Here is a 17,270-nt window from a genome sequence, read left to right as displayed (position 1 = left end):
GCACTGAGGCTGAGTACGTTGTGTAACAGTGAAAGCTGGAAGAAAAAGGTGCCACTGCAGAGACAAACTTACAGGTAAGCAGCTCATCATCTGCAGCTCTAGGGAGGGGCTACAGGGGCCTCATTATCTCTTCCTGGCAGGTGACATAGAGACAAACAGGTGGTCGGGTGTGGTGGCTCACGCCTATAATCCCAGCATTTTGGGAGGCCGAGGCGGGTGGATCATGAGGTCAGGAGATCGAGACCATCCTGGCTAACGTGGTGAAACCCCGTCTCTACTAAAAATACAAAAAATTAGCCGGGTGTGGTGGCATGCCCCTGTGGTCCCAGCTACTCAGGAGGCTGAGGCAGGAGAATTGCTTGAACCTGGGAGGCAGAGCTTGTGGTGAGTCGAGATCCTGCCACTGCATTCCAGTTGAGAAATTCAGAAACCCACATACTGGCCTGAAATTGGAGTATGGAGCAGAAATGTGAAAGTTGTAAACATTTTGAAAAACTAAGTTTCTTTTCCCCAAAATTATTTCAGGAGGGGCAAAAAAGATGATAGGCTTCAATTATTTAAAATCCTACTTTCCTAATTTATTTTCTTTTATTTCCATAGGTTATTGGGGAACAGGGGGTGTTTGGTTACATGAGTAAGTTCTTTAGTGGTGATTTGTGAGATTTTGATGCACCCATAACCCAAGCACTATACACTGCACCTTATTTGTAGTCTTTTTTCCCTCACCCCCTTCCCACCCTTTCCCCTGAGTCGCCAAAGTCCATTGTGTTATTCTTATTCCTTTGCATCCTCATAGCTTAGCTCCCACTTATGAGCAAGAACACACGATGTTTGGTTTTCCATTCCTGAGTTACTTCACTTAGAATAATAGTCTCCAATCTCATTCATGTTGCTGCAAATGCCATTAATTCATTCCTTTTTATGGCTGAGTAGTATTCCATTGTATATATACACCACAGATTCTTTTTTTTCTTTTCTTCAGACGGATTCTTGCTCTGTCACCAGGCTGGAGTGCAGTGGCACGATCTCAGCTCACTGCAACCTCCGCCTCCCAGGTTCAAGAGATTCCCCTTCCTCAGCCTCCTGAGTAGCTGGGTCTAAGGCGCACGTCACCATGCCTAGCTTTTTTTTTTTTTTATTTTATTTTTAGTAGAGACAGTGTTTCACCATGTTGGCCAGGATGGTCTCGATCTCCTGACCTGTGATCTGCCCGCCTTGGCCTCCCAAAGTGCTGGGATTACAGGTGTGAGGCACTGCACCCGGCCACCACAGATTCTCTATCTGCTCTTTGATTGATGGGCATTTGGGTTGGTTCCACATTTTTGCAATTACGAATTGTGCTGCTACAAATATGTGAGTGCAAGTATCTTTTTTGTAAAATGACTTCTTTTCCTCTGGGTAGATAACAGTAGTGGGATTGCTGGATCAAATGGTAGTTCTACTTTTAGTTATTTAAGGAATCTCCACACTGTTTTTCATAGTGATTGTTCTAGTTTACATTCCCACCAGGTATAACACATATGGCCACTACCTGCTGTAACTCACATGCTCAAACCATAGCAGGAATCCCTATGTCCTCACTCCTCTAAGTCAGCCCACACCCTAAGCACTGTGGACTTGCAGACTCCAGGGTGGAATGCAGAACAGCCAACTCTTGTCCTGGCACCCCTCTGCCAAATCCTACTCTTGGCCAGAGTCCCTTCCCAGTCTTGTGTTCCCTTGACATCTCACTGTCAGGTTAGAGAGAACTGCTACTCCTCAAACTCAACATTTCTAAAATGGAACTACTCATGTCCCCACTGACAAACCTACCCTACCAGAGTCTTCCATTTAGGGGACTGCAGTCAGTTGCTGGGAAACCTGGGAGGCACCCTTAATAATCCCTTCTCATTCACTCCTCTCATTCAGTGGACCACCACTGATAAAATTTGCCTCTGCCTCCCCACCCAAATCTCATCGTGAATTGTAATCCAAATTGTAATCCCCACGCGTTGAAGGAGGGACCTGGTAAGAGGTGATCGGATCATGGGGGTTGGTCTCCCCCATGCTGTTCTCATGATAGTGAGTGAGTTCTCACGAGATCTGACGCTTTAAATGTGGCCGGGCGCAGTGGCTCACGGCTGTAATCCTAGCACTTTGGGAGGCCAAGGCGGGTGGATCACATGAGGCCAGGAGTTCAAGACCAGCCTGGCCCTCATGGTAAAACCCCATCTCTACTAAAATTACAAAAATTAGCCGAGCATGATAGTGCACATCTGTAATCCCAGCCACTTGGGAGGCTGAGGCATGGGAATCACTTGAGCCCAGGAGACGGAGGTTATAGTGAGCTGAGATTGAGCCACTGTACTCCAGCCTGGGCGACAGGGCGAGAGACTATGTCTCAAACAAAACAAAACAAAACAAAACAAAACAAAACAAAACATACAAGTGTTTAGCACTTCCTCCCTTGCTTGGTCTCTCTCCTGCCACCATCTAAAACATGCCTTGATTCCCCCTCCCCTTCCACCATGATTGTTAAGTTTCCTGAGGCCTACCCAGCCATGCAGAACTGTGAGTCAATTAACTCTCTTTTGTTTATAAATTACCCAGTCTCAGGTATGTCTTTATAGCAGTGTAAGAACAGATTAATACAACCACTCTCTGTCTATCACACCTCCTAAAGGGCACCGGTACATCCAAGTCTATCTCAGGCTTAGTGCTCCCTCCTTGGCTTAATCCCCACACATGCAAATGCCTCCAGGCTTCCTGGGTTGTCTCAGAAACATGAGATTTATCATATAATCTTTCCACCTTCTCCCAAACCTCCTCCAACAGTGCTCCTAAGAGAACAGCACCACTATTTCCCACTTGTTCAGCCTGGACTCCCACTTCTCATCATCCCCTGCATATACTCAATCTCCAGGTCTTGTCTCTTCTACTTCCTGAATTTGTCCATTCCTCTCCCATTGTCACAACCATATAGGTCAAGCCCCTTCTCACCAGCTTTTCCTGAGTGTACACAGCTTTATCATCCATTTTCCACATGGCTGTCATAATTATCTTTTTAGTAAAAAGAAAAGCCTAATCCTCTTACTTCTTTTAAATCTCAAGGGTGGTAAGTGATGGGTACTTGAGACTATCTATGTCTCCTCTATCTATCATCTATCTATCTATCTATCTATCTATCTATCTATCTATCTATCTATCATCTATCATTCATCCATCATCTATCAATTTATCTATCATCTATTTATATCATCTGTCTAATCTATCATCTATATCTATCTTCTTTGTATGCATCTATCATCTACATCTATCATCCATGTATCTAATCTATCTATCAAACTATCATCTATTTATCTGTCTATATAATCAGTCTATCATCTCTATCTATATCTATCCATCAATCATCTATCAAATCCATCATCTCTATCTATCTAATCTATATCTCATCTATCTATATCATCTATCCATCTATCTGCTATCTCTATTATCGATCTAATCTATCATCTATCAATCTATCCATATCTATCTAATCTATCATTCTATCCATCTATCATCTATATCTATCTATCCATCTATCATCTCTATCATCTATATCTCTATTATCTACTATGTCTAACATCTATCTCTATCATCCATCCATGCATCTTTCTCTCTCTAATCTATGTATCATCTCTCTCTCTCTCTCTCTCTTTCTTCCTACCAACCTATCTATCTACCTAACCTATCTAAAATGTCTACAGTGATCCTTAAGAAAAAGCCAACTTTCTGCTTATCGGTCCTCATAATCTGGGCCCCACCTCGACGGTTGTCGCTGCATCTAAGAGGTTTTCCTCCCCCTTTCTCTGCTCTAGACATCCTGAACTCCCAAGGTCCTCAGGACTCATTTATCTCTCAGAATTCCAAACCTTTGCAGATGTTTTTCTGTCTAGAATATTCTTCCTTGCACACCTCCTTCTTTGCTTATCTATATTAAACTCATTTTAAAATTCTTAAATAGCATTTCCGTAGGGAGGTTCCTCCCAACTCCCTAGACTAGGCTATATTTCCTTACTATATTTTTCCATAGCATTGCTCTATCTTGTCTTTTCACACTCATCACAGTGCTAATTATTTGTTTAATGAACAGTATTTCTGTCTGACTATAAATTTCATGGAGATAGAGACCCCATGTATTGACCATGGTAGCCCCAGTGGAAATGCCTGCTGGGCTACAGAAGGCACTCACCAAGTTACCCTTATAATCAGAAGTATTCAGTTGAACTGTTGGCCACCAATCATATATGCCCCTCCATGAAAGAAAAGTTTGTGAAATCTCAAGCCTCACTCTATACTTGGACAAGACCAGGAACTTTGCTTTGAACTGTATCACAGATAAACTTGGGCTCTGCCCTACAAAGGTATACACATAGCCAAAGATGACCTCCTTCAGACCAGGCCTTGGATCCAACCTTGACCAGTGCCAACAGGTGAGAGAACCAAAGACTCATGCAATCTAAAAAAGTATGAAAATGAAAACGGACTGATGGTCTGGTCCTCTCCGAGATGGACCATTATGCAAATTACATTATTCAATGGATGCAGCAAACTTGAGCTCTAGAGTTCTAAATGGACAACACAGGACACAGGAGGACTTAGGACATCAGGGTTCCTGATGCCAGAGGTCTCAGAGAAGGCAGGGGGAAATCTATCTTGGTTAACATGGACGGATGGGTCCCTAAAACATAGAGAAGCAGCTAGGGCGGGGATCAGGAGGGCAGGCAGAAGGCCTTGCCAGAGCTAGCTGTAGACAAGAGGGAAGCAAAACTAAGAACAAGAGACAGGGCCAAGAGACCGGTGGGAGTGGGAAATGCCATTTTCATTCAGGTTCCTGGGGCTTTGGCCATTCCAGATGGCTCATAATTTCTATATAAGGCCAGGCACAGTGGCTCATGGCTGTGGTCCCAGCATGTTGAGAGGCTGAGGTGGAACAGTCGCCTGAGGTCAGGAGTTTGACATCAGCCTGGGCAACATAGTGAGACCCCATCTCTACAAAAGAACCAAAAAACAACAATTAGTTGGTTGCAGTGGTGTGCACCTGCAGTCCCAGCTACTTGGGAGGCTGAGACAGGAGGATCACCTGATTCTAGGAGTTGGAGGCTGCAGTGAGCTATAATTTTTGTAACTGCACTCCAGCTTAGGTGACAGTGAGAATTTGTCTATATACATAAAAATTGTAGGCCGGGCATGATGCCTCATTCCTGTAATCCCAGCACTTTGGGAGGCCGAGGTGGGTGGATCACTTGAGGTCAGGAGTTCCAGACCAGCCTGACCAACATGGTGAAACCCCGTCTCTACTAAACACAAAAAATTAGCCAGGCATGGTGGCGGGCACCTGTAATCCCAGCTAGCTGGGAGGCTGAGGCAGGAGAATTGCTTGAACCCAGGAGGCGGAGGTTGCAGCGAGCCGAGATTGCGCCACTGCACTTCAGCCTGGGCAACAAGAGCGAAACTCCATCTCAAAATAAATAAATAAATTAATTAAATAATTGTAAACAACCCCTCCAAAGGAGGCAAGCCTTCAAACCCACTGCTGATGTGATCTCAGTTGGCTCAGACGCTATGAAACCCTGAGTCTGTGAACCACCCCCCAGGTCTTCAGTGCCTTCAGCTTGAATGGACAGAGCTAGACAAGATGGCAGGAGTTCTAACCGTGCCTCCACTTGAGTCCTGAAAGTGGCACACCAACTCCTCAGAGAAATGGAATGGCTCAGAGACATCTTGAGCTATGCAACCAGCAATTAAGGCATCTGGGTTAAACTCTGCTTTTTAAGAATGTTATGTTTACCCTGCGTGCAAATGAAAATACACTTGTTCTTTGCCCATCACTCATCATGACTCGTCTAAGCCAACATGGACTCAGAGTCTGAATCCTTTCCTGGTGACTGTTATGGAGTGACAGGGAACCCAGCAAGAAGACCCCTGCAGGGGCTGAACCATGGAAAGGCCCTGGGACTGGGCTGGAGTAGGCAAGAAGGGTATCTCACTTGAGCATCCTGAAACCCTCTTATATCCTTTCCTCCATGATGGCTTATTGGTGTCAAAATTTTGCATATGTGCATGTGTGCGTGCGTGTGTCTTTGTGTGTGTGTGTGTGTGTGTCTGGGAATGGAGAGCTCATTTCTTCTATTAATTTTTTTTTTTGAGGGGGAGTCTCACTCTGTCGCCCAGACTGGAGTGCAGTGGTGCGATCTTGGCTCACTGCAAGCTCTGCCTCCCGGGTTCATGCCATTCTCCTGCCTCAGCCTCCTGAGTAGCTGGGACTACAGGTGCCTGCCACCACGCCTGGATAACTTTTTGTGTTTTCAGTAGAGACAGGGTTTCATCGTGTTAGCCAGGATGGTCTCAATCTCCTGACCTCGTGATCCGCCCTCCTCGGCCTCCCAAAGTGCTGGGATTACAGGCGTGAGCCACTGTGCCTAGCCCCATATTAATTTTTTAAACTTCAACTTTTGTTTTAGATTCAGGGGATACATGGGCAAGTTTCTCACATGGGTGTAGTGTGCAATGCTTAGCTTCGGGGGAACGACTGATCCCATCACCCAGGTAGTGAACATAGTACCCAATAGGTAGTTTTTCAACCCTTGGCCACTGCCTGTCTCCCCACTCTAGTAGTCCCCGGTGTCTGTTGTTCCCATCTTTATGTCCATGGGTACCCAATGTTTAGTTCCCGTGTGTAAGTGAGAACATGTGGTATTTGGTTTTCTGTTCTTGTGTTAATTCACTTAGGATAATGGCCTTTCACTGTATCCATGCTGCTGCAAAGGACATGACTTCAATCTTTTTTATGGTTGCATAGTATTCTGTGGTATCTATGTACCACATTTTCTTTATCCAATCCACTTTTGACAGGCACCTGGTTGATTCTATGTCTTTGCCATTGCGAATAGCACTGTGATGAACATATGAATGCAGATGTCTTTTTGGTATAATGGCTATTATTAAAAATTCAAGGGCAGGCGCGTGGCTCATGCATGTAGTCCTAGTACTTTGGGAGACAGAAGCGGGCAGATCACTTGAGGTCAGAAGTTTGAGACTACCCTGGGCAACACGGGGAAACCCTGTCAACACAAAAATTAGCCAGGTGTGGTGTGTGCCTGTAGTCCCAGCTACTCAGGAGACTGAGGCAGGAGAATCACCTGAACCCGGGAGGCGGAGGTTGCAGTGAGCCGAGATCGTGCCATTGCACTCCAGCCTGGGTGACAGAGCAAGACCCTGTCTCAAAAAAAAAAAAACAAAAACAAAACACACACACAAAAAGTTAAAAAACAACAGATGTTGGCAAGGCTGCAGAGAACAGGAACACTTGTACACTGCTGGTGGGAATGTAAATTGCTTCAGCCACTGTGGAAAGCAGTTCAGAGATTTCTCAAAAAACTTAAAACAGAGCTACCATTCAACTCAGCAATCCCATTACTGGATATACACCCAAAATAAATAAATCATTCTCACAAATGTTTTAACAACTCAGTGCATCCACACAAGAATTCTGCCTTTTATTCAGTCCTTGGGATTTGTGATAAAGTCAAGACATTCTTTGGTCATTTGGGGATCTGAAAGTGTGTCTCCCTTGTCTTCCTTTAGAAAGGACTTCCCAGCAACATGTAGCAGTCTTGGGTGCCGTGTTTTTATATAAGACAACAGAAGAAGAGAATGTCTTTTCTTCGTAAATGGACTAATATATTGGAGAATGACTTTACATCATTTTAAAGTAACCTATCTTTTCTTCTGTCCTTGGAGAATTTTTTTTTCTCTTAACATTTAGACATGTTACTATAATAGGCTTTGCTAATAGTTTCTGATTACTATTACTCAGAACCAGATGAAACCTTTGGATTTCCATCCGATTTATTTTCTCAATTCTGGCTTTTTAAAAAGTCCTTTTCTGTATTGATTGTTGTAGTCACAGGCAAGCTGCCTTTCATGCAGGCAAGAGCCCTAGAGTCAACTGCTATTTTTGTTCACAGTAAGACTTTCTATTCTTGTGTTCTTGTGACAGATCTTTACTTACCGAGGATGGAATTAAAAAGTAACACAAAATCTCAAAGACTAGTTAGAAAGATCACAGATTGAGTCATTTCTTTGTTTAAAAAAAAAAATTGGCCAGGCGTGGTGGCTCACACCTGTAATCCCAGCCCTTTGGGAGGCCGAGGCGGGCGGATCTCAAGGTCAGGAGATCGAGACCATCCTGGCTAATACGGTGAAACTCCGTCTCTACTAAAAGTACAAAAAATTAGCCGGGCGAGGTGGTGGGCGCCTGTAGTCCCAGCTACTCGGAAGGCTGAGGCAGGAGAATGGCGTGAACCCCGGGGGGCGGAGCCTGCAGTGAGCTGAGATCGCGCCACTGCACTCCAGCCTGGGTGACAGAGTGAGACTCTGCCTCAGAAAAAAAAAAAAAAAATCAAGAAAATAGTGTTCCCACACTAGAATTTTTCCATTGAATGAAAGCACAGAGTTTTGGGTCATTACTTACAGGTTAACTTGTATATGTAAATGTATGTGTGTACACTACACGAAAATTATATATATGCATTATATATATTTACATAAAGCCCTGCTTCTTTATTCAGGCGGCGGGGATGGATTTCTTAAGAATGCATTTATTAGGCCGGGCGCGGTGGCTCACGCTTGTAATCCCAGCACTTTGGGAGGCCGAGGCGGGCGGATCACGAGGTCAGGAGATCGAGACCACAGTGAAACCCCGTCTCTACTAAAAATACAAAAAATTAGCCGGGCGTGGTGGCGGGCGCCTGTAGTCCCAGCTACTGGGAGAGGCTGAGGCAGGAGAATGGCGTGAAGCTGGGAGGCGGAGCTTGCAGTGAGCCGAGACTGCGCCACTGCACTCCAGCCTGGGCGACAGAGCAAGACTCCATCTCAAAAAAAAAAAAAAAAAAAAAAAAAAAAGAATGCATTTATTATGCAATTCATTCGAGCTTTAAGTAGTACAAAATAGCACAAGATGAAAGGAGAAGTAGTATTGTCTCGGAAGCGCCTTGTGTATATTATTTCATTTGAAAAACGGAGCTCTGTCATCAGGAACCCTGTAGTCACCTGGTCGAGACACCCATACGTGAAGTTAAAAAGGTAGTAGATGCTGGTGCCTACAGGGCTCTGGCTGTGTAGGCTGGAGTGAGAAAAAAGGACTCACTTTGGGCCAGTGTGGCCACGGAGGGGCACCTGGAGAAGGGACTAGAAAGAGGTGGATTCTCACCTGGGCTCCTTTCTACTAAAAGACATGCATTTGCCAGGAAGTTGGCTAAACCTAGGGGTAGACCAGTAGCTCTCCAACGAGGGCACATAACTAAGTCACCCGGTGCGGTGGGAGGGCTGCGTAAACACAGGGAGCTGGACTCCTTGCCACTCCAGAGTTTCCGATTCAGTAGGTCTGGGATGGGGCCCAAGAATTTTCACTTCTAACAAGTTCCCAGGTGAGGTGAATGCTGCTGATTGGAAACATGAGAACCAGAGAATTCTGTGTAAACTCCGAACCCAGGCCTTCGCCTTTCTGCAACCAACAGCACTCAATCCCACTTTAAGAACTGGCAGAAAACCAAGGCTTATGTGAAGATCAGCTTGCAGCATGCAGGATGATGTGGTCTATGGAAAGTTAAGAGGCAAAATTATTCCCCCATCTCCAGCTGCTGGAGATGCCTTGAAGTACTGTAAGAGGCAGGTAATTGCGCTCTAGGGTGACATCTATGACCCTGATGCAAGTGACACTTTAATAAAGACCTACCCTGAGTGGCAGGGCAGGGGAGCTGAATTGTCATGGAGGAGACAAAGCCAGGGAGAAACTGCCTGGGGGCAGACTGGGCTTTGCAGGCACCATTCATTCCAGCCCATCAACAAGGAGTGAGGAATCCCCAAACTGCTTTCCACAATGGCTGAAAGAACTTAAAACAGAATTACCATTTGACCCAGTAATCTCATTTACTACTGGGTATAGAACCAAAAGAATACAAATCATTCTACCGTAAAGACACATGCACACGTATGTTCATTGCAGCACTATTCACAATAGCAAAGACATGGAATCAACTTAAATGCCCATCAATGGCAGACTGGGTAAAGAGAGTGTTGTACATGTACACAATGGAATACTGCACAGCTATAAGAAAAAGGGGATCATGGATGGAGCTGGAGGCCATTATTCTAATTGAATTAATGCAGGAACATCCAACCAAATACCGCATGTTTTCATGTATAAGTGGGAGCTGAACACTGAGCACACATCATCACAAAGAAGGGAACCATAGACACTGGGGCCTACTTGAGGGCAGAGGGTGGGAGGAGGGTGAGGATCAAAATACTACCTATCAGGTACTATGCTTATTACCTGGGTAATAATCTGTGCACCAATCTGTGCTCACTGAGGTGTCAATTACCAATACAGGTAATACACAATTCACCTACATAATAAACCTGCACATGAACCCCTGAACCTAAAATGAAAGTTAAAAGAAGAAAAATAAAAAATAAAATAGGCCAGGTGTGGTGGCTCACACCTGTAATCCCAGCACTTTGGAGGCCAAGGCAGGCGGATCACGAGGTCAGGAGATCGAGATCATCCTGGCTACCACAGTGAAACCCTGTCTCTACTAAAAATACAAAAACAAAATTAGCCGGGCGTGGTGGCAGGCGCCTGTAGTCCCAGCTACTTGGGAGGCTGAGGTGCGAGAATTGCATGAACCTGGGAGGTGGAGCTTGCAGTGAGCCGAGATCGCGCCACTGCACTCCAGCCTGGGTGACAGAGTGAGATTCCTTCTCAAAAAATAAATAAATAAATAAATTAAATAAAGGCCAGGCATGGGAGCTCATGTCTGTAATCCCAGCATTTTGGGAGGCTGAGGCAGGAAGATCACTTAAGGTCAGGAGTTCAAGACCAGTCTGGCCAACATGGTGAAATCCCATCTCTACTAAAAATATAAAAAATTAGCCAGGTGCAGTGGCACGTGCCTGTAATCCCAGCTACTTGGGAGGCCGAGGCAGGAGAATTGCTTGAACCTGGGAGATAGAGGTTGCGGTGAACCAAGATCACGCCACTGCACTCCAGGCTGGGCAACAAAGCGAGACTTCATCTAAAATAAAATAAATAAAATATAAAATATATAAAATAAATAAAATAAAATAAAATAAAATAATAAAATAAAATAAAATAAAATAAAACAAAACAAAAAATAGGGAGTGAAGGGAGAATCTACATGATTCCACAATCTGGTGGTACAGGGGCGCTGGTGGACAGGACTGTGCTGCTGGGGAAGGATCCAGGAACCCCCTCCTTGCTTTAGGGATTGGGGACAGCCACACAGTCTTGCCTGCTAAGCAGTTACCACCATCACCACCAAGCCTGCAGAGCCTCACACTCAGACTTTTCCTGCCACGTCACTGCAAAGCAAAATGAATCATTTCTGGAGATCTAATGTACAGCATGGTGGCCACAGTTAATGATATGGTATTGTAGACTTTTAATTTGCTAAGAGGATAGATCTTAAATTAAATCTTCTCACCAGCTCCCACACACAGTGGTAATTAGATGGAGGTAATGGATGTGTCAGTTAGTTTGATTGTGATGCTCATTTCACAATGTATATGTATATCCAAACATCACCTGTACACCTTAAACATGTAGTTTTTTTTTTTTTTTATGAGACAGGGTCTTGCTCTGTTGCCTGGGCTGGAGTGCAATGGCATAATCATGGCTCACTGAAGCCTTGAACTGCTGGGCTCAAGTGATCCTCTTGCTTCAGCCTCCTGAGTAGCTGGGACTACAGGTTCACTCAACCACGCCTGGCTAATTTTTTATCTTTTGTGGAGATGGTGGTTTTGTTATGTCACCCAGGCTGGTTTTGAACTCCTGGGCTCAAGTGACCCTCCTGATTTGGTTTCTGAAGTCCCTGGGATTATATATATGAGCTATTTTTTTTTTTTTTTTTCGTAGAGACAGCGTGTTCCTACTTTGCCCAGCCTGGTTTTGAACTCCTGGGCTCATGCGATCCTCCTGACTCGGCTTCACAAGTCACTAGGATTAGAGGTGTGAGCCACCAAAATCTGTATATGTCAATAACATCTCAATAAAACTGTTAAAAGTAAATCTGCGGGTGTAAAAACTAAACCACAAATGCCTTTGTGAGAGAGACAGGGTCTCTCTTGCTCTGTTGCCCAGGCTGGAGTGCAGTGATGCCATCACAGCTCACTGCAGCCTCAAACTCCTGGGCTCAAGCCATCCTCCTACCACAGTCTCCAGAGTAGCTGGGACACAGACATGCACCACCACGCTTGGCTAATTTTTTTTTTTTTTTTTGTAGAGACAGGGTCTTGCTCTGTTGCCCAGGCTTGTCTTGAATGCCTGGTCTTAAGTGATCCTACCACTGTGGCCTCCCAAAGTGTTGGGATTACAGGCATAAGCCACTGTGCCTGGCCTGAAAATATTAACGAGATCATTTAAGGAAAATTTAAGGGGAGAACAAAACTGAATGGGAGTGGGAACCACCCTCTCCAGCTAATGCCCAGAGTGGGTGGCCATGGGATGAAACCTATCAGCCAACTTTTAGACGGGGGAAAGCCCAGGTTTCCCTACCTAAGGAGGGGTGACAGTGCAGCTCATGCATCCCCCAGGAACAAGGCAGAGTAAACAAATCTGTCATTCATCAGCTGTAAGAAGCTTTAAATACACCCCACAGATGACCAAGACGCTCTGCTCACAAACATGGACACACCAAGAGGAAGGGACACCATGTCACAAACCTTGATTCCCAGTTCAATATTTTCCCCTCCGTACACATCCATGCCAGGATCCAGAAGACCAATTTCACCGAAGAACTTCCTGTTGACCACAAACGAGCAGCCTATCATGGCTGGGGTCCTGCGGGAGGGAGAAAGAAGGGAAGCTCATTGAGGTGTCAGCGCCAGAAGCCCTTCCATAGGCACCGTCCTAGCATGTACTGGTTCCAGCCTAGCATGTACTGGGTTCCAGCCTAGCATGTACTGGTTCCAGCCTAGAATGTACTGGGTTCCAGCCTAGCATGTACTGGTTCCAGCCTAGCATGTACTGGGTTCCAGCCTAGCATGTACTGGGTTCCAGCCTAGCATGTACTGGGTTTCAGCCTAGCATGTACTGGGTTTCAGCCTAGCATGTACTCTTTCCAGCCTAGCATGTACTGGTTCCAGCCTAGAATGTACTGGGTTCCAGCCTAGCATGTACTCGTTCCAGCCTAGCATGTACTGGGTTCCAGCCTAGCATGTACTGGTTCCATCCTAGCGAATCAAGTCACTTCCCTCAATTCCCACACCTCCTCTCTCTGTCTCTCTGTAAGGATTTTTTTTTTTTTTGAGTCGGAGTTTTGTTCTTCTTGCCCAGACTGGAGTGCAATGATGCAATCTTGGCTCACCGCAACCTCTGCCTCCCGGGTTCAAACGATTCTCCTGCCTCACCCCCCTGAATAGCTGGGATTACAGGCATGCGCCATCATGCCTAGCTAATTTTGTATTTTTAGTAAAGACGGGGTTTCTCCATGTTGGTCAGGCTGGTCTTGAACTCCCGACCTCAGGTGATCTGCCTGCCTCATCCTCCCAAAGTGCTGGGATTACAGGCGTGAGCCACCGCGCCCGGCCTATGAGGCTGTCTTTTAGCTTCAGAAGCATCTAGGCATAATGCGGCTCCCTCGTAGATGGGGTAAGGGCTGGTCTCACATATCCCATAGCTTCTGCACACATAGGAAGTGGTCCCTGCTGAACTCTGTTGACAGCTGAGTGATAGGATGGGGGTTCCTTGTGCAGTCTCAAAGAAGCTCAGAGGTGAGAAGCAAGATGCATCACTCCCCACCCCAGGAAAAAGAGAACGAGCAAGCTAGGGGTGTAATGGGAAACTGGAGAGAAGATTGCAAGCAAGGGCTCCAATCTCCATGTTATGGTGGGAGAAAGTGGACCAGGGTGGGGTCTTTAGAAAAGGGAGAAGACTCAGGGAGGAAACACATCCTAGTGCCTAAAGGTATCCATCATAAATGGCAAGGAGATGACCTCAGCCCACGGAGAGGAGGTCTCAGCAGGAGAGACAAAGAGAGCATCTGTAGGGTAATCATGAATTCGGGACAAAGGATTATTTTATTTTTGTATAAATTAATCCCCTGGCTGGGCGCGGTGGCTCATGCTTGTAATCCCAGCACTTTGGGAGGCCGAGGCGGGCAGATCACGAGGTCAGGAGATCGAGACCACGGTGAAACCCCATCTCTACTAAAAATACAAAAAATTAGCCGGGCGTGGTGGCGGGCGCCTGTAGTCCCAGCTACTCGGAGAGGCTGAGGCAGGAGAATGGCGTGAACCCGGGAGGCGGAGCTTGCAGTGAGCCGAGATTGCGCCACCGCACTCCAGCCTGGGCGACAGAGCGAGACTCCATCTCAAAAAAAAAATAAATAAATAAAAATGCATTCCCTTGGTTGTGTCTTCTGGGGAAGGCTAAAGGCACAAGTTGACCTATTGAAAATTAGAGACAAGAACCACGTGAGGCCACCTGTCAGAACAATTATTATTAAAAAGTAAAAAAAAAAACCAAAACAAAAAACGAAAAATCCATCAGATGTTGGCAAGGTTGTGGAGAAAAGAAAACACTTACACGCTGTTGGTGGCAGTATAAAATAGTTTAGCCCCTGTGGAAAGCAGTTTGGAAATTTCTCAAAGAACTAAAAATAGAACTACCATTCAACCAAACAATCCCATTAATGTGTATCTACCCAAAGGAAAATAAATAGTTCTACCAAAAAGACACCTGTATTCCCACGTTCGATGCAGCAATATTCACAATAGCAAAATCATGAAATCAACCCATGTGCTCATCAGTTGTAGACTGGATTAAAAAAAAATGTGGTGCATATACACCATGGAATACTACGCAGCCATAAAAAGGAACGATATCATGCCCTTTGCTGCAGCATGGACACAGGCATTCAAGACTAGCGTGGAAAAGTTGTTGCCCAGAGTTCAGTCCAGGGACCAACTGCATCAGCATCAACCCAACAACTCCTTGGAAAATGCATATTCTGGCTGAGCTAGCAAACAAATTAATGCAGGAACAGAAAGTCAAATACCATTCGCTGTCACTTGTAAGTGAGAGTTAAACATTGGGTACACACAGGCATAAAGATAGTAACAACAGACACTTAGTAACTCCAAAAGCAGGTAGGGAGGGAGAGGGGAGAGTTAAAAAACTACCTATTGTGTACTCTGTTCACAATTTAGGTGATGGGATCAACAGATGCCCAAACTTCAGCATCTCTCAATATACCCATGTAACAAATCTGCACATGTACCTCTTGTATCCAAAATTCTTAACAAATCATGTGAGAGCTGGGCATGGTGACTCACGCCTGTAATCCCAGCACTTTGGGAGGCCAAGGCAGGTGGATCACAAGGTCAGGAGATTGAGACCATCCTGGTTAACATGGTGAAACCCCGTCTCTACTAAAAATACAAAAATTAGTCAGGCATTGTAGTGCATGCCTTTAGTCTCAGCCACTTGGGAGGCTGAGGCAGGACAATCGCTTGGACATGGGAGGTAGAGGTTACAGTGAGCTGAGATCACACCACTGCACTCCAGCCTAGGCAACAGAGTGAGGCTCCATCTCAAAAATCAATCAATCAATCAATCGATCATGTGAGACAATACCACACATGCATATATGTGCAGTGGTCAATGGGAATGCTGCATTATTCTACCACGTTCATTGCAATGTTGTATGATGCATGGGACCATGCGTTGTACATTAGAAAAACCACACTGATAAATATCAAGTATTGTATTGTATTACATTGTGCATTGTAGTATAGTATCAATAGATAATTTATTATATCTTTTTGCCTCTGTTTCCAGACTTTGTAGGCACCTTTATATAATAAATTCATTGAGTAAATATTTTCTCAGCATCTACCAAATCATGCCCTTTGCTACAGCTGGATGTACTCTAGATCCCGGATGCAGCCGGAGATCACTATCCTAAGCAAATTAACTCAGGAACAGAAAACCAAAGACTGCATGTTCTCACTTGTAATTTGGAGCTAAACACTGGGTACACATGGAGATAAAGATGTTTAAGGCATTTTGCTGGTGCTGTAGAAGATGGGAAAACAGAAGACATAACTCTGTCATCCAAGCAACTAAGAGTGAATATAAGAATAATATAATAATTATTATTGTTATTGCAACCATTTATTGAGCAATTTCCTGTCTCAAGCACAAGGTGCAAAGCACTTTCCACGCGCATCTTGTGTATGCACAACCACAACTCACTGAAGGAGGCAGAACCATCTCCATTGAACAACTAAGGCACACAGAGATTAGGTGACCTGCCCCGAGTCACAGAATAGAACTCAGCATCTGCCTGGCTTCAAAGCCCTTGATTTTAGCCCTTTTGCTTTACTGCACGCTTTAGAAAAGGCTTCACGGAGGAACTGGCAAATGCCCACAATGCCAAAGGCCAGAAACACCGTTAAGGTGCTTCCCTGGGTAAAAGAGACACCTCACGCAGGTGGTCCATTGAAACTCCACTGGGGCCACCAGGAAGCTATTAGGTGGAATTCTTTGGAGCGGAAGGGTGGACTGTAGTCTCAGACCCTCATCGGCTGGTTCTGACTTCTAACTTGACTTTGACCTTCGCATCCAGGTTTCTGATTCCATGGAAAGCCACTTGGTACCCATGTGGTGAGGCAGCAGTGGATAAGTCTCTTCATTCACCTTCAATGGTGGCACAAGCATGAAATGTGGAGTTAAACACTGGTGCTGCCACTGAAGACTATAATTGCATAAGTCAATGGAGCACTCTAGATCCCTGTTAAATCTCTAAAAGGGGCTGGGTGCAGTGGCTCACGCCTGTAACCCCAGCACTTTGGGAGGCTGAAGTGGGCGGATCACAAGGTCAGGAGTTTGAGACTAGCCTGACCAACATGGTGGCATCCCGTCTCTACTAAAGATACAAAAATTAGCCGGGCGTGGTGGTGTGCACCTGTAATCCCAGCTACCGAGGAGGCTGAGGCAGGAGAATCGCTTGGACCCAAGAGGCAGAGGTTGCAGTGAGCCAAGATCGCGCCACTGCACTCCAGCCTGGGTGACAGAGCGAGACTGTCTCAAACAAACAAACAAACAAATCTCTACAGGGTATTGTTGTGTGGATTAAATAAGGGAAAACCTGCAATGGGCCCAGTGCACACAGCAGGAGCTCAATAAGTAATGTGCCTTCACCTTCTTACTGGGATGTGCCCTT

General features: G+C 45.4%; 1 protein-coding gene across 2 annotated transcripts in view; it reads right to left on the bottom strand.

Moving 5' to 3' along the window:
• The window catches only part of GALNT17 (polypeptide N-acetylgalactosaminyltransferase 17), a 585,888-nt gene that overhangs the window by 133,373 nt on the left and 435,245 nt on the right, over window positions 1–17,270 (bottom strand). For both annotated transcript variants that reach the window (XM_055292944.2, XM_055292945.2), the window contains exon 6: window positions 12,766–12,883. In XM_055292944.2, coding sequence (XP_055148919.1) covers window positions 12,766–12,883 — 118 coding nt within the window. The remainder of the gene's footprint in view (window positions 1–12,765; window positions 12,884–17,270) is intronic.

This window comes from Symphalangus syndactylus, chromosome 9 (assembly GCF_028878055.3).
Source record: "Symphalangus syndactylus isolate Jambi chromosome 9, NHGRI_mSymSyn1-v2.1_pri, whole genome shotgun sequence".
In the NCBI taxonomy this organism is placed as follows: domain Eukaryota; kingdom Metazoa; phylum Chordata; class Mammalia; order Primates; family Hylobatidae; genus Symphalangus; species Symphalangus syndactylus.
This window is presented reverse-complemented; position numbering and strand designations above follow the sequence as displayed.